The 22,916-nt window shown below is 36.5% G+C and overlaps 2 protein-coding genes across 4 annotated transcripts; one reads left to right on the top strand and one right to left on the bottom strand.

The window, feature by feature from the left end:
• Positions 1-486: 486 nt before the first annotated feature.
• Positions 487-7,225, top strand: PJVK (pejvakin). Of its 2 annotated transcripts, XM_069470338.1 has the most exons (7): positions 487-516; positions 1,797-1,986; positions 2,722-2,917; positions 3,457-3,598; positions 5,041-5,158; positions 6,621-6,719; positions 6,933-7,225. In XM_069470338.1, exons 1-7 carry the CDS (start codon positions 487-489, stop codon positions 7,223-7,225), a joined length of 1,068 nt encoding a protein of 355 aa, XP_069326439.1. The 2 variants fall into 2 exon arrangements, with proteins under 2 accessions (XP_069326439.1, XP_069326448.1); XM_069470347.1 differs by lacking the exons at positions 487-516; positions 6,621-6,719 and having other exon boundaries at positions 1,736-1,986.
• Positions 7,226-10,583: 3,358 nt separating this feature from the next.
• Positions 10,584-21,882, bottom strand: FKBP7 (FKBP prolyl isomerase 7). Of its 2 annotated transcripts, none has more exons than XM_069470315.1 (4): positions 21,634-21,882; positions 20,094-20,245; positions 14,926-15,059; positions 10,584-10,745 (listed from the first exon to the last, which is right to left on the bottom strand). In XM_069470315.1, exons 1-4 carry the CDS (start codon positions 21,840-21,842, stop codon positions 10,584-10,586), a joined length of 657 nt encoding a protein of 218 aa, XP_069326416.1. In that variant the 5' UTR covers positions 21,843-21,882. The 2 variants fall into 2 exon arrangements, with proteins under 2 accessions (XP_069326416.1, XP_069326425.1); XM_069470324.1 differs by having other exon boundaries at positions 14,926-15,056.
• Between the last annotated feature and the right edge of the window lie 1,034 nt (positions 21,883-22,916).

Here is a 22,916-nt window from a genome sequence, read left to right as displayed (position 1 = left end):
TGCCAGCTCGCGGTTTCCCGGCCTGAAGGCCGCAGTTGTTTGTCCTTAGGAGGCTCCGGAGAAGCGGCCGTTTCTTGCCCCGAGAGAAGGCTTCTCCGGGATGCGCCTAGGGTCTGGGAGGCCTGAAGCTCAGCCTTTTGGTGGGGATGGAGAAATGGGCTGGCACTTTAAGAAAAAGATTTCAAAATTCCGAATGCAAAATTGTCGGGGGGGCCTCCCCGGGCCTGGCTCGAAAGCTGGGGAGCGCCGGTATATCCAGGGGCTGCGGCTGGCACTCCGGGTCCCCGAGCCCTGCTTTTAGGAGCACGCGGGGGCGTCCAGAGACCCCTCCTCTCTCGCCTGGCTCCTTTGTCTTCCAGGCTTTCGTCACGAGATGAACGCTGGGCCAGCGGATCCCAGCAGGGCACGTTAGATGTAAACGAAGGGTTTTCTGTGGACCGGATTCCAGTCAAACGCAGTTTCTGTAGACCTGTGTTGTCGTTTGTAATGGCATTTGCCTGGGATGCACCACCTTTGGTGGGGGTCAGACTACGCATTAGATGTCCTGTCGCCTCTTTGTGGGTTTGCTAGCCCCTTGCAGAATGCCTCCCTGTGTTTACTCGGTGTTCTGGAAGATTGCTTTGCACAATGCAACTCGCATGAAAGGACATTATTAAAAGTAATTTATTTTTTGTTTGAGTGGCAACCCTGGATACTTGAAAGCAAGTGAAAAGTTCAGAATGTAATCAAATTAATTTTTTTAATTTGAGGCTTGAATTAAGCCCGTTCTAGCTTCCTCTCCCTCCTCTTTGTGTATATGCGTGTATGTAGATTACTATCCACCAATGTTACATTTTAAGGAATATCTTATTGGAAGGACTACGTAATCGCTATTTCAAAACATTGACGTTCACATATGGCAAAACAGTATTTCAGCACTTAGATTTGTTTCTAAAATTTATTTTTAGCCACAAAATTACTTAAAAACAAGCCAAAGCCTTATATAGTTCTTGTTAAAGATTAAGTAAGTAACTGGGATAATAAGGATGAAAAAGAGAAAAATGAAGGAGGACACCATTTCAAAGAGACATAGTCTATGTTCCCAGCTTCAGAGGAAGAAACTAGTAGGTAACAGTTTACACTTATTTATATGTAATATGGCTTTAATTTAGTATTTTATAAAGATCTGTATATAATTGTTTCCCTCTGATCTGTGAATTTATATTTAACACCTGGTTTTGTAAACATACGAGATGGAAAATGAATGAAATGCTCAATGAAGTGTATACCATGAGGATTCAAAACTGCACTTTTCTGTTGCCAGAATTCCAGTGGTGGACTTGTGAAGGAATTCCCTTTGGACTAGGTCCACTGTGGGTGATACCCAGGACTAATGTTAGTACCTTAATTGCATTGTTTCCCATAGGGCTATATGCTTCCTTTCAAATTGGCCCAGTGCCAGGGGCAAATCACTCTCAACTGCGATCCTCATCAAAGACTTTGGTCATATTTTAGAATTATTAGTTTTCTGTGTATATTAGTGCTATAGCCTGCCATTCCAAATTAGACTTGCTTTTAGTATATCATTTTACACCGTTGATCTATAATTCATTACCTGTGCACACGAGGGAAGACAGTGAATTGTACACTGGTAAACTACTTGGTGAAACCACGCTTTGCATTTTTAAGGTGTATAATTATATTTAAAATCAAGCAAGGCTTAATTTTGTGCCTGATTTTCTTCTTTGAAAATGGATTTATCTGGGGGTTGCAGTTGATGACGTTTTGATATTAATATGTTTGCTGCTGCTACCAAGAGCTTTGTCAAGCAAGTTGGAGATGGAGGGAGATTAGTTCCTGTTCCAAGCCTCAGTGAAGCTGACAAATATCAACCTTTAAGTCTGGTGGTAAAAAAGAAGCGATGCTTTCTGTTTCCTAGATATAAATTTACCTCGACACCTTTTACACTGAAAGATATTCTGCTAGGAGACAGAGAAATTGCAGCTGGTAAGTTTAAATGTTTGAGAGTGACTACTCATTCAGCTGTATTATTGGTAACCTAAACATAGGTTGTATATACATATCTCTATTTATATCAGTAATATGTACAGATTGTCAGTAAAAGCAACTTTTATTATGAGCAACTTTTATTATGATAGTAGTAATAGTAGGATTAACATTATTAAGATTAAGATTAACAATGTCTAAAGTTTATATAGTATCAAATCTCTTATTGGTCAAATGATTTGCAAATCTATCAATTATTTTATAAATTAACCAAATCAACTTAGAATATGATATATTTATTTATAAAATGGGATATTATTTGGGCAGCTTACCTATCTCACATGGTCAAATGAGATGAAAGTAATTTGTGTTTTATGATTCAGTTATTACACTTGGTACACAAATACATTTGAAGGCTAGATTATGAAGTAAATTAATATTTTGACAAGTTATTGCTTATAAATACTTGTTTTTCTTTCAGCCACATAATGGGTCTTGATGCTCAAGATGTTTTGTTGGTTGCATAGAAAATTTGAGTTCATTTTAACAATTCTGGCTATTTCTTTTTGTTGTACGATTAATTGAATTGCTATTTTTAATCTTGGTTTGAAATATTGCCTTTTTCTACCATTTTGGGTACTTGAGTCTTCAATTGTAAATTAACATGTTACTATGTATAATCTACATAAATTAAATTCAAGACATTGAAAAAACACTAAGTTCCTTCTTGTAAAGGTATTTCATCTTATCAATTACTGAATTATGAAGATGAATCAGATGTTTCACTGTATGGGAGGCGAGGCAACCATATTGGAAATGATGTTGGGATTAATGTTGCTGGATCAGATTCCATTGCAGTAAAAGCTTCCTTTGGTATAGTAACCAAACATGAAGTGGAAGTATCAACATTACTCAAAGAAATCACTACACGGTCAGTATAATAATCCTGATATACATTAGTGTTTTCATTAAATATTTTAACTATATAAACTTCATTACAAAGAATGCTTAAAACATTGATGTATTTTACTAGTGTAATTTGCTTGATATGTTTGAAATACTCCAATTAGTAGTATATTCAAACTTTGCATAAGTGTAGATATCCAAAATCATTTGGCTTAAAATTTTTAATTGTTGCACAAAATCACTTTGGTTTTGCACACATTTGCTAAGTTATTAGATTAAAATAATACAGGAATCTGTCTGCAACAAATATACTAAGTGTCTCCTCCAACAGACTCTCAACAGATAGAATAAGACATTCTATTTGGGCATGTTTTAAGAAAATATTAATAGGAAGGAGAGACAGATGATTATTGAGTTTCTTTTGGGTATATTTTCTGATTTGTATTAGGTTTGCCTTGATTTAGTTAAGGTGAATCATGAATGAATAACATATGAAAGCAAAAAATGTACTGATCATATATAATTAGATGTTAAAGTCTTGTGGATGTATCTTTTTTATTTTAGGAAAATTAACTTTGACCACAGCTTGATCCGTCAGTCAAGGAATAGCAGAAAGGCAGTATTGTGCGTGGTCATGGAAAGCATTCGAACCACACGGCAGTGCTCACTGTCTGTGCATGCTGGAATTCGTGGGGAAGCAATGCGGGTAAACCACACTTATTAGGCTTCTCTTAATAAAATGTTGCCATGGGAATTTTTAAAAAGTACTGAGTTTCTAATGAGACTTGTGAATTTTGTGAAATGTTGAGATGAAAGACCTGCAATTGTGTAGGATTTTGCATAGTAATGTCTTTGTTTCAGAATATGGAAAAAAATCCAAGAAAACTTGGATTCTAAACAGGTATAATATAATGCAAACAAAATACTAATCCTATTGAAATAATAAAAAAATTAAAAAAAGGGCATGAACAAAAACCCAAAAAAGAAACCACTAATTCTTGTGAAACAATACGTATACTTGAATCCCTCCTATTACTATTTAAGTGCTTTTTCGTTCGTTCGTTCTTTCTTTCTTTCTTTCTTTTTTTTTTTTTTTTTGTGGAGACAGAGTCTTGCTCAGTTGCCCTAGCTAGAGTGCAGTGGCATCGTCATAGCTCATTGCAACCTCAAACTCCTGGGCTCAAGCAATCCTCCTGCCTCAGCCTCCCATAGTGCTAGGATTATTGGCATGAGCCACCATGTCCGGCCTAAGTGCTATTTTAAGAATAAAAATTGAGTGCTTAGATTGAATTCTTTGATTATATTTTTAAGTATAGTTTATACTTTGAATTTTTAAAAGTTGGATTTATATTTTTATAAATATAAATTATTTATATTTAAGGAGTTCAAGACCAGCTTGAGCAGCAGAGTGAGACTCTGTCTCTAATTTAAAAAAACCCAGAAAATAAAAAAGTAAACAAAATGATTTTTCTAAGTTAATATTATTAATCGCCAAACATGCTTTATTCAATGTTAAATCCTTAAAAAAAAATTAGAAAATGTGTTTAATTTTCAGCTGAATTATCATGCTATGTATCCTGTCATTTAGTAACACCTAATAATGACTTGATGGGACGAAAACCAATTGTTAGAAAGATAGGGTTCAATAATAATCTTTTCAAATCTATACAAATAAAAGTTCTGTCCAGTACCTATATTCAGCTGCCGGCCAAATTCTGATTAACATTGTATCATTTTTGAGACACAAACTGAAACATGTACTCGATTGTTGGTGGTAGCTTTGGAACAGTAGACAGTCTAGGCTGAAAACTTCAACTCTAGCTAGCACTTAAACACAGTTGCTTTCTAAGATTTGCAGTTGAAAGAAAACGGCTTCTACTCCAGAGAGCATTACTGTTGTGGTAGCACCAGTCATTGGCTCCAATACCAAAGTAAGTAGAAAAAGGGGAGAGAAATTTCCTAATGTAGACCATGAGTCCCCATTGGACCACTAGATCTCTGCTATGAACAGTTTATTTCAAACAGAATTAGTCTTTACTTGGGGAAGTTTTGTTTTGTTTTGGTAGGATTGTAGGAGACACTTTGTTTCTCTAAAAAGCTACCCTTGTATGTTATGTTCCTTACTAATGTTTTATTTATTTAATACAGTTTCATTTTATGGATGAACAGAATCCCAGGGGAAGGGACAAAGCTATTGTTTTCCCAGCACATACAACCATAGCTTTCAGTGTTTTTGAACTCTTCATTTACCTGGATGGTGCCTTTGGTGAGTGAATGATCTGCACGAAACACAGATGATTATAGTTTTAAGGAGCATAGAAAACTTTCTGTCTTTCTCTCTCTCTCTCTCTCTCTCTCTCAGTGTCTGATAATTACAGAAGAGTGATACTCTCAGCGCTGTCAATCTTATGCTTTAATGAGGTAGCTGGAAAGGTCCTCCCTTCTCTACTTATCTAGCACCTCTTTTCTGCTTCTCAGGTAAGGCTGTAGACTCCTCACTACCCCACTTTCAATTATACATAAGGGCTAAAATGCAATCCACTGACAAAGCATTCCTTGGCTTACTTGGGGAGATAATGAATAACCCTCTTACAGGTAGTTTTTGGCAAATAGAGGAGTACGTAGACAGTAAGATACCTGAAGTGTCTGGGTGCCCAAACCAGGGCCCCGAATGACAACTTTTCTTACTTTAGTTTTACCTATCACAGACTCAGCTTCCTTCCACACTCCCTCTAAAAAATAACTTTAAAAGTACAAATACTTCCTCCAAAATTGTCATCTTGTATAAAACCTCGATTTAGAGGTATTATTCAGCTCACTTTAGATTTCTCCATTTTACAGGTCTTTAAGGTTAGTTGGCCTACTGGCACAAGTCCAGGTGTAGCCCAAAGGATCAAGCAAGGGGGCCCCCTAGCTATGGTAATTTATAAACATTTTTAGACCCGTTTTTTTTTTTTTTTGTTTCTTTCTTTCTGCAATTCTGTGGGAGGAGTGAATAGGGAGTCCAGAAACAAAACAAAATCACACGCTAAGTAAATTCTATTTGGAACACTTTGGGTATAAGTTATATTGGTTGTTGGGAGGAATAAACACTGATATAACTGATATGTCCATCAAAATTGAAAATGCATGTATACTTTGGGGTTACACTTCTAGAAATTTATCCTACAGATATAGTTACACATATATGACATGATATGAGTACAAGGATATTGAGTTCTTAATAGCAAAAGATTGGAAACAACCTTAAGGATATTAATTAAATCATGGTACATCCTTACAAAAGACTACTATGAAGCCATTAAGAATGAGTATAGGTCCTGACATGCAATAATTTCTAAGGGATACTCTAAAGACATATGTATAGTATGTGACTCATTGGGCCTAAAGAATTTTATATACATACACAAATATATAATCTATACATCATCCTTTATGCTTGTAAAATATATGGAGTATTTCTGGAAGCATACACAAGAAATTTGTCAGGGTTGCCTTTAAGGTGGAAGACTGTGGCTGGGTTCAGGGTGGGCTAGAGATTTGTCACTCTATCCCCTTTTTGTACTCTTTGAATTTTGTACCATGTAAACATTACCTTTTCTAAAAATTATAAAATTTAACTTAAAAAAAGACAATGAATAGTTTGTACCAGAATTCATCACCTCATAAAACACCCTGTGAAATATGAATTGTTCAACTTATAACATCTTCTAAAAATTTTTTTGTAGACCTTTGTGTCACTTCAGTGTCAAAAGGAGGATTTGAAAGGGAAGAAACGGCAACGTTTGCACTGCTCTACAGATTGAGAAACATCCTATTTGAAAGAAGTATGTCCACTGAAGAGTATTTTGAATGTATTTTTTTCTTTCCGGATTATCACATGAGGTTATCTATTCTGTAATCCCATCTGTTAAGGACAAATTTAAATTTAAAAGCCTCATGATTTCATGACTGACGGTTAAGATTCAGATATTTATAAATACAGTTGGGTTATGTATTTTTTATTTTGACTTATAACACATTTGTTTTTGTCCTTTTAGATAGAAGAGTGATGGATGCCATTTCTCGTTCGCAGCTTTACTTGGATGATCTCTTTTCTGACTACTATGACAAACCTCTCAGCATGACTGATATTTCATTCAAAGAAGGGACGCATATCAGAGTTAACTTACTTAATCACAACATTCCAAAAGGGCCTTGCATACTCTGTGGAATGGGGAATTTTAAAAGGGAGACTGTTTATGGGTGCTTTCAATGTTCTGTCGATGGACAGAAGTATGTGAGACTTCATGCAGTTCCTTGTTTTGATGTTTGGCACAAAAGAATGAAATAAAATGAAAAATTAATATATTTGCTGGTGTTTTAGATGCAGTTGTGCCACAAACCTTCCCTAAATTATCTAGGTTCACTTTGATTAATTAAAGAGGGAGAAGAGGCCTGAGCCGGTGGCTCACGCTTGTAATCCTAGCACTCTGGGAGGCTGAGGCAGGAGGATCGCTTGAGCTCAGGAGTTCGAGACCAGCCTGAGCGAGAATGAGACCCCATCTCTACTAAAAATGGAAAAAATTAGCTGGGCATGGTGGCATGCACCTGTAGTCTCAGCTACTCAGGAGGCTGAGGCAGGAGGGTCCCTTGAGCCCAGGAGTTTGAGGTTGCTCTGAGCTAGGCTGACACCCTGGCACTCTAGCCAGGGCAACAGAAGGAGACTCTGTCTCAAAAAAAAAAAAAAAAAAGGTGGGGGGGAGAAGAAAAAAGAAGTTAACTTGTCTGGTTATCATATTCCCCATCTATAAAGTGAAGATGACAATAGCGTCTGTCTCATAAATTGTCATGGAGATTATATTGTTTATATCATGAAAGGTTTAAATATGAAATTTAGGTGTTCTTTCATAAATTTTCCAATCACTTTAGAATCATTTTTGGGATTTGGATTTAGTCTATTGTTTTAGATATCTTTTTATATAATTAAAAGGTTTTTCTAAATATTGTTTAATCAACTTTTAATTCAACATTTAAGGACAGGAGTGTGTAAGTAGCAACTTTATGCTGTTTTAACTATTGCCCTAGGTCTGGTAAAATGAGAAAAATGTGTTAATAATTCAATGTAATCCTAAATATTTAATTGCAGTATCAAATTAAAAGCACACTGAGCTCAGCATGGGGTTCTGTGTACACCGTTAATAGGGTAACAGATAGTAGTAATGGGCTGCCATTCTATGATGAACATGTGCTTGCAAGTTTTATCTTCATAAAACTCACTACTGTCATTATAAAGTTAAGGCAGATAGGACACATCTATTTTTTCTTTGAAAATGTTTAAAACATTTAACATATTTAATTCTAAAAGATCTTTTTCATCTATTCTAAGACATCTGAATTTTTCATACACAGACAACTTACGCTATTAATATACTATCCACCTTTATTAAAATAATAGCAAAAATAATATGTAAAAAGTCCGGAACTCAAAAATGTCATCACAGCACTCATTGTGTATGCATATGAAGGCATAAAGTAGATACAAAATACCTGTATACTACGTATGTAGAATGATTAAAAAATTTTATGTAAATGTGAAAGTTTTAAAGTAAATCTCTCTTCATTTAACATCATCTATAATTTTTTAAAGACAAGTTTAAAAGCACTTTGCATGAAAAAAATGAGGCAGAAAGTACAGAATTATGAAGTTTAGATTCTAGGATAGTTTCCACATATATTTTACTGTATTTTTTGGAGCACAGTATATTATTCAAATCAAATATGAGTGTACTGAACAAATAAAAAGGCTCGGCCGGGCGCGGTGGCTCACGCCTGTAATCCTAGCACTCTGGGAGGCCGAGGTGGGCGGATCGTTTGAGCTCAGGAGTTCAAGACCAGCCTGAGCAAGAGCGAGACCCCATCTCTACTAAAAAATAGAAAGAAATTATATGGACAGCTAAAATATATATATAGAAAAAATTAGCTGGGCATGGTGGTGCATGCCTGTAGTCCCAACTACTCAGGAGGCTGAGACAGGAGGATCCCTTGAGCCCAGGAGTTTGAGGTTGCTGTGAGCTAGGCTGACGCCACAGCACTCACTCTAGCCTGGGCAACAAAGTGAGACTCTGTCTCAAAAAAAAAAAAAAAAAAAAAAAGGCTCTAGTGACTTCTTAAATATGAATATAGAGAATGGAGGCAGTTTCCCGACCAAAATATAAGAATATTGAATTATCAATTTAGTTTACTTCAACTGAGCAGGTTTTCTGAGGGAAGTAAAGGCTGAAAGAGTTGATGATTAAGCAAGTGAGAAAATGTTAGAAAAATTGAGTATAGAAATGAAAAAATACTAGGAGGAAATAAAAGTAAAGATTTTTGTTTTATGAGGTACCAAATTCTGTGCTACACATGTGTGATATCTACTAATCTGGTGTTTTTTGTGTTACCTCTGTACTCTTCAGTATATACCTAAAGAGGTTAAAAGATGAACAACGGTTTGGAAAGAGCCAAGTTTTGGAAAACAGACAAAGCTTTATTTGTTTGGAACTCACTTATTTTGAACCGAACTTTTTACTGCCTGTCCATACTTTCCTACATAGGCAGTGCGCAAAATCTTTTCTGTTCCAGTAAATATGTGCTGTTGCTTTGGTACTGATGTCATCTTCTATAGCATCTCCTAGCCACTGTTCTCAACAAGTTGGATCACATCATGATTTGACCATGACACAAAATGGCCAAGGTACTGTATATCCTCATTTGTAGCAAAAATAAATTTTATACATTTATCAAAATTTGATGACATACCACTTTGTAAGGATAATCATTAATGACAAAAATGATGTGAAATGAAGTAACACAAGGAAAGAGATACCTAGAGAAAGGGAACTGGAAACTAAGAAATTCCATGGCATCAATTTAAAACTATCACGATAAAAATTTAGAGGTGGTAGATACCTTATACAAGTCTACGAAAAGAGGAATGGCACATGTATAATAATGTATGAAGGAGTAAAGACCCAGGAAAGAGGGTCTTCATGCCTGCTCTAGGATAAAATGCAAAAAGTCTTTGGTCTGGTCAGATGTCTTTAGACATTCCTCACTGGAACAAATACCCAAGGCCAGAAGCTTGCAGCAAAAAGTACAGAGACTGTTGAGGTTCTCTGTGGGATAGAGATATACGACCAATATCTTCCTGCATGTGTATGAAGACTCTTCGGTCCCATGATTTTTATATTCCACTACCCATAATGTCATGAAATGTGTAAACAAATGAAATGCTAATTCTTGGGTCCCTACTGAGTATTTTAACAATATGGGGCATTTTAACATATAAAATATAACTGGCTATTTACATGTTTATACATACTGTTAAGGTTAGAGTTGGGAAGAGCTTGAAGTTTTTTGACATACCGTACGTCTTTCTATATCCTGAAGGGGGAAAATTGCCTGCTGGGACACAGAGGTCTATTTTATGGTGCTGCAATTCATGTTCACAGGATAAAACAATAGGAAACACAATCATACCTTTACTGAAAGTTAAATATGCAAAACAGCCCCACATTTATTATATCAAAATTACATGTATTGAGGGAATCAAAATATCTTCTCACTGGGGAAAAATAGAAAACACAATTTGGAAAAAACCTAACTTTGTTTTATATATATAGTAAGTAGCTAAAAAAAAATAGAAATAAAACTGTAGAAATAAGAATTTGCTACAGTTCATCATGTTGGTATACATTGTATTCCTTGGGAGAAATGAAGCCATCACCATCGTGGTCATTCTTCTTAAAAATATCTTCTAAGACTGCCTCTTGATATGACTTGTCACGTGGCTTCTCATCTTTTTCAAATTCCCTTTTCAAGTACAGACTTATCTAGAGGGCCAAAATAACATTTTTAATAAAAAGTTATCACAATAAATTTCCAGTAACTTTGAGGAATGTTTACAATAACGAAACTCATACCCAAGGCTTCTTATTGTTAAGTGATATAAAATTTTTAAAAGCTAACTGAAGTTTTTTTTTTTTTTTTAACTTTTGAAGCAATTTTCTGGAGAGAAACAGGTTTTCAAATTAACTTCCCCTGAGATTATAGATAGTTAGTGGTACATACTCAAAGATTAGCATTTGAATTGAATTTTGTTGAAACTAAATGCTTTCCAATAAAGTACATTGTTCACATTATCAAAGGAAAATCACTCTTAAGCATTTCCATTAGTAAATAAAATCTAAATTGGCATTTTTATAATCTCTAAAAGTAATGGTTATGTAATCAATAAAACCCAACTATGGATTTTGAACTTTTAAATATTAAAAAAATGTTTTCTATCCTTCTATATTTCTCCCCCTAAATCTACATAACTATGACAATCTCTCTAATAATAATGTCAAAGAACAGATATTCTGAAGTATTCCCTGTTTCTCTACACAACAGGAAATTTCTCTACACGAACACACATTGAAAGCATTGTCCACTGTAGTTGCCACTAGCTGCATGTGATTACTGAGCACTTGATATGTGGCTAGATCAAACTGAAATATGTTACTATTCTATAAATGTAAAATATACAACAAATTTCGAAGACTTAAAAAGAATATTGATAATTTGCATATTAATTTCATGAAGTAATATTTTAGATATATGGAATTAAGATATATCATTAAAATTAATTTCACCTATGTCTTTTTACTTTTTTAGATGTGGCTACTAAAGAAATTAAAATTATTTATGTGACTCAATTATTTTTCCATTGGAAAGTGCTAATCTATGTAACTAAAGAAAGCTACACACTGATCTGGAAAGAATGTTCAGCAAGGCTACATTTTAGAGGTGAGAGTATTTTTGAAAGCTAGAGTTGAACCCTGAGAAGTTTTCAGAAATACATATTCTGCAGGGAGCTAATATGATTTTTTGCTATGCTCCCAGCAAAAAATTAGGTCCCTTTGGCAGGGGTCGTCACAAGAGATAAGGAAAATAATAGAACATAGAAAATAATAGAATATAGAAATAAAAGAATACACACAGATGAAAGTACAGTTTTATAAAGTATAGATTTTATAGTGGTTGGGGGATCGGGAGACCTCTAGCATTCCCGTGAGCTGAGGCCCTGAGTGAAGCTTCACATCAGTATTTATTGGTACAGTGATGGGTTGCCAGGGGTAACAGATTTACATAATAACAGGTAGTTCATTTTACGTTAAAAGTCCCCAAAAAGCTTCTAGAGATCCCTTAATTAACTCTATCTACATGAGCAAACAGTTACAAAATCTTTCAAAGACAAACTTCTAAGTTCTAAGATAAAACTATCACTTAGCAGAAAGGCTAAACAGAAATATAGTGGCTCTATATTTCTTTATCTAGCTTTTGTGGATTGAGACAGGTAGTCAGGAGGGAAGCAGGAACTGTCCCTTAGGCTAATTGTTTTTAGCCACAGGTGTCTGTAGGGTGGGCACTCTTTGATCAGTTCTCATCCCGTGGCCTTATGCATGCCAAGCTTTGTTTTACAGAAGCAGGCAAAAGCCAACAAGCCTTGGTTGCCAACTGATCTGTGAGATGCCCTCCTGAGGAGAGGCAGCTTTTGAGATGTGAACTAACACGTTCACATATTCCTACAGGCAAAGCCCTGCAAAACTCCTGAAATCTTATATGTCTCCATAGGAGACAGCTCTTATAGAGCAACAATATTCCACGCTTAACCCATTGTGAATAGACTTTTTTTTAGGGCAATCAATGGATGTTATTGAAGGATATATCAACTGTCCTCAAATGGGGCTTTGGTCCTATATGAGGGAGACTTTTTTCTTCTTTAGTAATCCCACATAGGTATAAAGAATATTAAGTAGCCTCAAATATTCCTCATATTCTAAATTATTAAATTTAACTTTTCATAACCAGTATTGCTGATGCTCAAAATCGACTCCTTTTCCAGTACACTAGACTACAGAGGTACAAAAAGGTAGTGGGTAAGAACATGACCTTAATTTTGCTAGTAATAGGTCCCACACTACTTTCACTTTGTACTTTAATAAAATACTGTATTTCTCTCTCCATCTTCCTCACCTTATTTATACTGAAGAAATAATTTACTAAATCTTTCTGAGGATGAAGAAAGGAAGTTTCTTTTGGTTCATGTTTCAAATCCAGGCTTTGCCATGTACCAGCTATGTGGTCTTAAGCAATTATTATTAACCTCTCTGAACCTTAGTTTTGTCATCTGTAAAAGGAGAGCAGTAAGTACCTATATTGTAGGTTGATGTTAGGATTGCAGTAATGATTATTGGGCGTCAATAAGATAGCTATTGTTATTTAAGTGTGTGAAAATTACTCTCATCCATCTGGTGAAATAGCTTATCCCTGAAAGACATCTGGGGAAATTGTAGCTAAGTAAGTCACTAATTTGGATTTTCACTACTTTTATTTTCCGGAAAAGAAGTGAAGATCCCCTAATGTCTGCTGAGTAGTATTGACACTGCAGAATGTGCCTCTTGGTGCGCCTGTGATGAGAAACGGTCTGTGTGCACAGGCTGAGCCCTCAGGTACTATATGAGTTCACCTGCAGCTACTGACCCTACAAAAGGTGACAAGGAGTCAACAGGCAAGTACACACTGGGAACAGTTTGCCACCCTTCTAGCTGCCCTTCTTAAGGAACAGAAGATGTTCCTTCTCCCTCTTCCATTGTTGCCCAACCAATGTGATTCAGGGAAAAGTCCTTACTAATATCCAGGAGGAAGAAGTTGAACTGGGTAGAGAAAGGATTGGAGAGGGAGAGGAAAAAGAAACAGAGCAAAAGGCCTTACTCACCAGTTGAAATCAACCCAGTTGCCTTTTATAATACTTACTTAGGTAGCAGTTATGCATTTTGAAATGCCTCCAAACAAATTAAGAGGGGAGACAACTGGGTTACTCATTTTAAGCAAGAGTATAGTCAGTGGGACTAAGTAAGGCACTAGACTTCAATAAACAAGCAATTTGCTTTGAAACATTCATGATTCTCCACAAAAAAGGCAGTCAGGGCCCAAGGGTAAGAATACAGTAGTGAAGCCAGATAGTCCAGGTTGCAATCCTGGTTTTGTCACTTATAGCTGTGTGATTTTTGGTTAGTTAACCTGTCGGAGCATCTTGTTTCCCATCTATAAAGTGAAGATAATGATAATAGTGTCTACTTCATAAATTGTCAAGATTAGATAAATTTACATACTTAATGTGCTTATAAGAATACCTGGCAATGAGAAAATGTGAAAAAAATGTTATCTATTATTCTTACAATATCTTTATTAATCCCTCAATTCATATATAAGGCTGAGATACAGAAGCTAGATTGCTGAACTCCTGGCTCCTGTTCTTTTTTTTTTCTTGAGACTGAGTCACTCTGTCACCTGGGCTAGAGTGCCGTGGCGTCAGCCTAGCTCACAGCAACCTCAAACCCATGGGCTCAAGTGATCCTCCTGCCTCAGCCTCCAGAGTAGCTCGGACTACAGGCATGTGCCACCATGCCTGGCTAATTTTTCTATTTGTTTTAGTAGAGACAGGGTCTCACTCTTGCTAAGGCTGGTCTCAAACTCCTGAGCTCCCACTTCAGCCTCCCAGGATTCTAAGATTATAGGTGTGAGCTACCATGCTCAGCCCCTGGCTCCTGTTTATCAACTTTCTAGCCCACCCAATTCAAATTTTTGCTAGCTCTTTTCATAATCTCATGTAATCCTCACAATCCTGTGAGGTGGAAATTGCTCCCTGTTACAAATTCTTACAAGTGCTGCTTGAAAAAGAGATCCACTCCTGTAGTTTATAAATTAGAAGAGTCCTGTAGAGATGAGTAATTTGGGATTGTAATGACCCTCTTGCAGGAAGAAAGGCAGTTGAACAGGATGACTCACAAGTTTTATATTGGAAAATAATATTTTTATTATCTCAGAGCTTAGAGTTTTTAGTAATCAACTCTATAAAAGCAGTGATCAGAGGCGACGCTAGGTAGAAATAAAATATAATAGTTGTAACACAGATGTAAATTGTGATGAAAAAAATTAGGCTGTACACATGAAATTTGTTTGAATTACCTCTGTTTTAGAGAGTTGCCTGTCATTGTCCGTGTCTATCTGTTTGAATGTTTCAACGCTCCGTGGTCCTTTGGTCACAGCATAAAGTTCAATCTCAAAAATCAATGTTGCATCAGGTGGAATCTTTCCTTCTGCTAAGGGTATAAATTTTAACTGTTTAACATATATGAAGATACAGTTCAAATATTTATTCACAAGCAGCCATTATAGTATTATTTCATATTTATAAGAACTACTTTCTAAACACTTAAAAAATTTTTTTCTTGTCTTCTAGAAAATTTTTTTTTGCCTTTTAAATATTTTTTTGTGTTTTTTTCCTTTTTTTAAAGGAATTTTTTCTCATGTTTTTAAACCAAGTCAATTCAAAGGACCCATGGGACTACTATTTCCTGATTAAATTAAAATAAATACAAATCATGTAATTTTTATTAATGCTTGGATTTTTTATTAATACATTGATATGGCCCTCCATATCAGTGGGCTCTGCATCCATGGATTCAACCAATCTCAGCTTGAAAATATTAAAAAAAAGAAAGGATGGTTGTGTCTGCACTGAACATGTGCAGACTTTTTTCTAAACAATATAGTATAACAACTATCTATATAGCATTTACATTGTATTAGGTATTATAAGTAACCTAGAGATGATTTAAAGTATATGGGAATATGTGCAGAAGTTATATGCAAATACTATACCATTTTATATGAGAGACTTGAGCTTCTATGAATTTTGGTATCTGAGGAGGTTCTTGGACCCTGTCTCCCATGGATACCAAGGGATGACTATACACTTCTATCATCATACAGAAGAGGGGAAGTACAGAGAAGAAATGCAAGGGCAGAAAAATTTTAAAGTGTAGATGAGTAATTGCTTAGAAAATGATTTTGTGTAGTTATTTGGAAGCATAAATAAAACATGAGTATTAATACATTTGTCTTTCAAATTTTTTACAGACATTAAAAAATAAGTACAATGACAGAAAAACTCAGTAAAAATTTTATGAGGAGATTTCTAATCACAATACAAAGTTTTAAGTATTAAGTTGAATAGTTCTCCTTAAGTTAACCTTTTTGCTGATGGTGCAGATGATTTTAATAAGCTATGGGCTATTTCAGATAAGTCATTTCATTCAAAAGTGACTTGCCAAGAAGCAGTGGGTAGCTTGTGTCATGAATATATTGCCAGGGTCTTACATGGTGCCTGATCTAATATAGGCACTCCAATATTTGTGGAATAAAGGACCCATGTTGTTTATTTTAAAAATTGCTAAGTTTGTCCTTTGAAGGAAACAGTAATTTCTTTAAAAAAGTGGAGAATTCTTGCTAAAATCTTTGTGTAGTCCAAAGAGAAAAGAGGTTGTAAGTTACAGCCAAAAGTGAAGACATAGAAGACATAGAAAAAAAAAAACCTACACATGCATCATGTGACTAGTGTGAAAGTCCTAACCTAAAGTACCACATAATATCTGACTTTAGAATAAAAGAGCTAGGGATTGATTCAATGACCGTTTTTACAAAACCTATTCCTATTCTGTCTAGACTCCTAGATAGAAAATCTCCTTATGACAGAAAAATAACTTCTCCTGACAATAATGAAAGACAAATTCAAAACACAAAGTTCAAATTCCTTACAAAAAAATATCACAGGTATATATGAAGTTTCTAAATAATTTTACTGTAAACATAGAAAACACTGCCAATTAGTTTTTTCTTGCAAAAAAATTAAAGTATATAAAACAGAAAAATATGCATTTGCTGTAGAATTACTTAGAGAAGCAGATCAAAGAAGTAGGCGTTAATGGAAAGAATCTATACATACCACATATATCGTTAATTAAAGCACTAAAAGTCACATGCATTTGAAGACATGCAGGGGTGCTCTGCGAGATGAGGCAAGGATATTTCGCAGAGGAAAGACTTCTTCAAGTACTACCTAAAATAAAGTTATAGCTAATGTTAGGTCTTAATAACAACTTACTTTAAAAAGCTTATTTAATCAAGAAGTTGTTTGTTAAACAGTTACATATGGTCTATGCTGCAACTTTTAAAACAATCTAATCCAAGCTATCGTAATATGAGTAAGGCTAGCAGTTAACTACATTCCAATGAACATACTTTTTTAGGCCTCAGTTTCCTTACTTGTAAAATTAAGGTGCAGGTGGTGTTTCTAGTGAGATTCATCATTTTTATGTTTATTGGAGACACCTCAAATTGAATATGAACTTTGACTCAAGTCAAGCTTGTACTTATCTGCAGTAAGGGTCTGATTTATTAAAAGTTTAGGCAGCCAGGGTAGTCATCATATCTAAGCGTAAATTAGTTTATGAAAAGGATAAACTAAGCAGTCCTTTGCCTTAGGGTAACAGACCCAGGAAGGACACCTATTGATGAGGGGTGTGGGTGCTTTAGGCAAATAGGGGAATGGGTGCTCTGATGGCAGGCAGAGTGTGGAGGCATGTGATGAGACAATACAAGAGAGAAGGGGAAACTCTGAAAACGAAAATGAGAATAAAAGAGACTGAAAGGCAAACTTTGCCTATATCATTTTGCCTGGACGCAGCTTCAACTCAGGACAAAAATTGCATTCAACTTAATTCATCTTCAATTTTCTTTCTCTTTCCCGGGTTCCTCTAAATGAAAACAGGGTATATAAATTATAGTACTGTGGGAGCTATTTTGATGGGACCAAATGATTGGCAAAAACATTGAAAATAAAGCTGTAGTTATCTAGAACTGTCTTGTTAGGAGTTTTAAGTCTGATTGGGCCTGACTTGCAGCACTGACCTCCTTCCCATCCAGTTTGAGACAGTGATCCCTCTGGTCTTGCTGGAAAGAATTCTTAAAGACTAAACCAACAGCCTCAAAGAAGCCATGCCACTTCCATGAAATATTTGGTAGTGGCCATATCTTATTGTAGAAAATTAATCTTTATATACTAAATATTTCAAATAGGTGGAGTTAGCAGGGGCTCTCAACAGGGTTAGGAGGCACAGATTCTTTCTGTACAGGCTTCACACAGAAATAGGGAGCAAGGGCCTGTCTGAGGCTGTGGAATCAGTCTTTATCAGACTACCCATCCTCCCCCTACCATTTACAAATTTCCCTCTCCATTCTGCTACACTTAAGTTAGTAATTTAAAAAATACATAATTTTTGAAAAATTACTAATGCACATGATAAAAATTTCAAACAGTACAAAATATTAGAGAAGAAATTTCCTTCTCATCCTTGACTCTCAGGCCTCCTTCCCAGGGACATTTAATGCTATCAGATGACTGCATATCCTTCTAAATATAGTCTGTGTAGACACATACATATGGGAAATTCCCCCTTTAAAATGCAACATGGAGGATTGGGAGTAGAGCTGACTTTGTTCACCGCTTTATGCCTAGTGCCTAGAACAGAGCCTGGCACTGTTGCTCAATATTCTTTGCAGGAATACATTCTGTACTGCTTTATTTTTAACATATTAACATGTATAGCTCTACCTCTTTCTTTTTACTAGCTGTACAGTAATCCTTTGTATGGATATAGCATAATTTATTTAGTTTCCTACTGATGGATACTCAGGTAGTTTCCAGTCTTTTGCTATCAAAAAAAAAAAAAAAGTTTACAGTGAATGTTCTTTTACACATAGCTTTGTGCACATTCCTGGAAATGGAACTACTAGGTCAGAAGATATGTGCATTTTCATTTCTTAAAGAAATTTTTAGATTGAATGATTTACATTCCCAACAAAAATGCATGAAACTGCTGGTTTTTCCATGCCTTTGCCAACTTTTTTATCTTTGCTAATCCAATGGGTGAAAAAAGGTGTTTCATTTTTGTTTTAATTTCCCTTTAGGCTGGGTGCAGTAGCTCATGCCTATAATCTCAGCACTTCTGGAGGCCGAGGTGGGAGATCACTTGAGGCCAGGAGTACGAGACCAGCGTTGAACTCCTGGCCTCATATGGGAGAACACAGTGGGACCTCATTTCAAAAAATAATTTCCTTTAGTTATGAATAAAATTAAGTATTCTCATAGGCTTAAAGGCTATTTGTATTTTTTTTTTTTTTGCTAGTGGGCTGCTTTTGTATGGATTTAGCCATTTCTAGGAATAGGTAATTTTTATTAATGGTTAGCAAATCTTCATACATGTTGCAAACAATTTTCTCATTTGCTTTACCTAGGTTTTCATATCTTCTCACTCCAGGATTTTAAAAATAGGCAAAATGTTGAAAAAATAAGTTCATTTCTTGAATATTTCAAGGCTTGTCCTGTATTGGGGTAACAGTCACTGACAACTTATACCTCAGATATTCCTTTTATAATGTTAGAGTGCTATTTTTGTATTCTAAACTCATGTTACAGTTTCCTGAGTTTTATAACTTTGGTACTTCTTACCAAAGATCTGTGTTATAAACATTTATGTAATAATATAACATACTGAAAACAAATAAAAACGCCTAAGGTAGAATTTATAGAATATTCACAATCATTATGAGTGCTGCCACAATATAGGGGAAAGAACTCTGGCCAGAGATCTATATACCAAAGATATTTTATTTTTTTTATAAGTAAAAACAGGGGCTGGACTGAATTAAATACAGCCATAGAGTTCTGTGATTATTTTTATTTATTTTATTTTTTTGATTTCTTTTTTTGGTTTTTAATTGTGGTAAAATACACATAACGTAAAATTTAGCATCATAACCATTTTCACGTGTATTGTTCACTAAAGTACATTCATACTGCTGTGCAACCAATCTCCAAAACTGAAACTCTATACCCATTGGTCCATACCTCCCCATTTCCCTCTCAGCCCTGGCAACCACCCTTCTACTTTTTGTCTCTGAATTTAACCACTTGAGGTACCTCGTATAAGTGGAATCATCCCTGTTCATCCCCAGGTTCATCCCTGTTGTAGCATGTGTCAGGATTTCCCTCCTTTTTAAGGCTGAATAATATTCCATTGTATGTCTATACTCATTTTGTTTATTCATTCTTTTGTCTATGGACATTTGAGTTGCTTTCATCTTTGGCTATTGTGAATAATGCTGCTATGATCGTAGGTATACAAATATTTCTTTGAGACTCTACTTTCAATTCTTTTGAAAATGTATACCCAGAAGTCTATGATTTATTTTTAAACATAACTAAAAAAAGAAATTGAAGTTAAATACCTTACCATAGCCTTCCTTTCCATATGCAAATGAAGGGGGTATAATCACTTTTCGCTTTTCTCCAGGGCACATATTCATCATAGCAATGTCTAGGCCTTTTATGACTTGTCCAACACCAAGAACAAACCATTTGGGGTGGCCTTCATTTTGTGTCCGGCTATAATAAAAAACAATACTTAGGTAAGCTGATTTTAAGAATCAAACTTTAAAATATAGCTGGGCATTTAAAATTGGAGTCCTCTCTAACATCGTCTCCTTCCCCATAATAGCACTTTTTCTAAACCCCTGATGGGGTGTTTGGTTGAAACTTCCCTGTAATTGCCAGAAAGAAGTATGATTTGCCCAAAGCTAGTCATTAGGAGTCATCTCATTTTCTTTTTTATTGTCATCTTTACAAAAACTATTCAACAGTTAACTTTTTAATGGGTTTCTAGCCCCTAACTAGCTGCATGGCTTGTACAAATAACACATTTTAACTGGGTTTGTTCTAAAAAATGATGGAGAAGGTATAACCTCAAAAGGTCATTTTAATGGTAATTTAAAATTTTCTGGCTGGGCGTGGTGGCTTACGCCTGTAATCCTAGCACTCTGGGAGGCTGAGGTGGGAGGATCGCTTGAGCTCAGGAGTTCGAGACCAGCCTGAGCAAGAGCGAGACCACGTCTCTACTAAAAATAGAAAGAAATTAACTGGGCAACTAAAAATATACAGAAAATATTAGCCAGGCATGGTGGCGCATGCCTGTAGTCCCAGCTACTTGGGAGGCTGAGGCAGGAGGATCGCTTGAGCCCAGGAGTTTGAGGTTGCTGTGAGCTAGGCTGACGCCACAGCACTCACTCTAGCCTGGGCAACAGAGCGAGACTCTGTCTCAAAATAAATAAATAAATAAATAAATAAAATTTTCTTATTGAATTTCTCTATTTTATTCTAAATGGGAAGAACTAACATTTCCCAATCCTGTCTTGCTAAGACATTCTCCTTCTGAGTAATAAACCATCAATTAAATCAGAATAGGCAGCCGGTGGGATGAGGGAGCAGACGGGAGGATCAGGTCCCAGCAGAGGTCACAAGGGAAGACATTGTTGGAGTGGCGTCTTGTCACAGTTAGGAAGTGGCTCCCAGCTTGTAAAAATGGTGCTTTCTAAGGCCAGAATAAAATATCTTTAACTATCCTATGTAATCTTCTGTAAAGACTCCAACTCTCAGCAAAGAAAAATGTGAACATCCTTACTGGCAATACCTTGATTTAATTCTAGACATCCTAGGAATAGTGGTGGTGCTTGGAAGTGTGGATGTAGTGTATTTTTGATAATTTCTTCCGCCAACATTTTCAATAATTTAAAAAGTAATATTCAGTTTATTAGAGAAGTACTGCCATATAATCTGACTTTTTCCCCCCATGAATAAAAGGTTCAACTCTTACTGTTACAAAAACACAAAACCCAAACAACAAACGAGACGACCAACCAATTAGGCTTCTGGTTGGCACAGACGGGCAAGACCTTGTGCATCCACCCGACGCGGAATCAGTTCGCAGCATTTCCTACCTGCAGTAGAATTTCGAGCCGTCTTTAGCCAAGTAGCCATCGTAATGGGCGTTTAGTAGGTCTCCCTTCTTGCTTGTTTTAGAGCAGTTTTCTGGACGATGCAAAACTTCTATTTTCACTTCTTCTGTACTCTCTTCTTTCTTTTGTCCCTGAGCAGTAAAAAAGCTCCACAGGTAAAAGAAAATGACCAATGTGAATAAGAAATGCATGTTTTCTCCCGGAAGAACAGCGCGCTTCCTCCGGCGTGTCATTCGCGCCCCGTGGCTGCCGCAGCCACCAAGTTCCGACGCGTGGCAGGCATTGTCCTACGTCACAAAGGGTCGGGGCGGGGCTGTGCGCGCGGCGGCCCTTTCCCTCCGCCGCCGGCGCTCTTGGCCCAGCGTTTTGCGGGTTTTGGGCCAGGGGTGTGTCCCTCTGGTACTGAGCTCTCGGGTTGCTGCCCTCGGTTGCAAAGGTAGCACCGCACGCTCGAACCGCTTCTCCTCGCTAAGCCCGACATTTTACGGCCGCTTTCTTCGGGCTTCGGTAGTAATGCGTTTCCAAAAACAAAACCTTTAAAAGACGAGATAAACAGCGTGGGGTGGGATATCATAAAATTAGAAGATGGTTGTCATTTCTGGGCGCAAAACGCTTCTCTTAAGGCCCCTAGGAAACTAGCGGGTCTTGGGATGGGGAGGCATTCTGGAAGAAGGGCGCTAAAAATAGCCTCGCAGTGTGGCTTTCTGGGTGCTTCTGAGGTGTCCTTGAAGCGCATTCTCGGGTCGGAGTCATGCATCAAGGGGTTCCAGGCTGAGACACAACCTGAATGCCGGCTGGACGCGAGGGAACTGCGGCGCCGCTGCTCCTGCGCCCAGTGAAAGGCGTTTGCACGCGCAGACCTCGGCGATTCCCGACCTGCTGCCGGCTGGCTTTTCCTTCCCCTGTGGCTTGAGGGCCTCTAGCAGTGCAGGAAAAGCTCATGAATTCTTAACCAACCCCGTGAGATCTGTAATCATCCATGTCAGATGAGGAAACTTGAGTATTGGACATTTTGTCCCAGTATCACAGCTAATACCAACAGGGATTTGGCCAAATTTGTTTGACACAACCCCATCCCCTCATTTTACTATGAAAATTTATAAAACATACAGAAAAGTTAAATTTTACAGTGAACACCCATATACCCACAGCCTAGAGTTATGATTAACGTTGAACTATAACCCATTTATTACATAGTCATCCATCCATCTCTCCATCCTTCACCTTATTTCCAAGTGAATACCCAAAGACTACCCAAACCAGAA

The sequence above is a fragment of the Eulemur rufifrons genome, chromosome 1 (assembly GCF_041146395.1).
Source record: "Eulemur rufifrons isolate Redbay chromosome 1, OSU_ERuf_1, whole genome shotgun sequence".
In the NCBI taxonomy this organism is placed as follows: domain Eukaryota; kingdom Metazoa; phylum Chordata; class Mammalia; order Primates; family Lemuridae; genus Eulemur; species Eulemur rufifrons.
This window is presented reverse-complemented; position numbering and strand designations above follow the sequence as displayed.

Coding starts and splice junctions, on each gene's coding strand:
- FKBP7 (XM_069470315.1), bottom strand. CDS start 21,842: ATGCATTTCTTATTCACATTGGTCATTTTCTTTTACCTGTGGAGCTTT. Junction 20,246..21,633: donor GGCTCGAAATTCTACTGCAG/GTAGGAAATGCT, acceptor TTTTTATTATAG/CCGGACACAAAATGAAGGCC. Junction 15,060..20,093: donor ATATGGAAAGGAAGGCTATG/GTAAGGTATTTA, acceptor TTATACCCTTAG/CAGAAGGAAAGATTCCACCT.
- PJVK (XM_069470338.1), top strand. CDS start 487: ATGGCATTTGCCTGGGATGCACCACCTTTG. Junction 3,599..5,040: donor TTCGTGGGGAAGCAATGCGG/GTAAACCACACT, acceptor TATTTAATACAG/TTTCATTTTATGGATGAACA. Junction 5,159..6,620: donor TTACCTGGATGGTGCCTTTG/GTGAGTGAATGA, acceptor ATTTTTTTGTAG/ACCTTTGTGTCACTTCAGTG.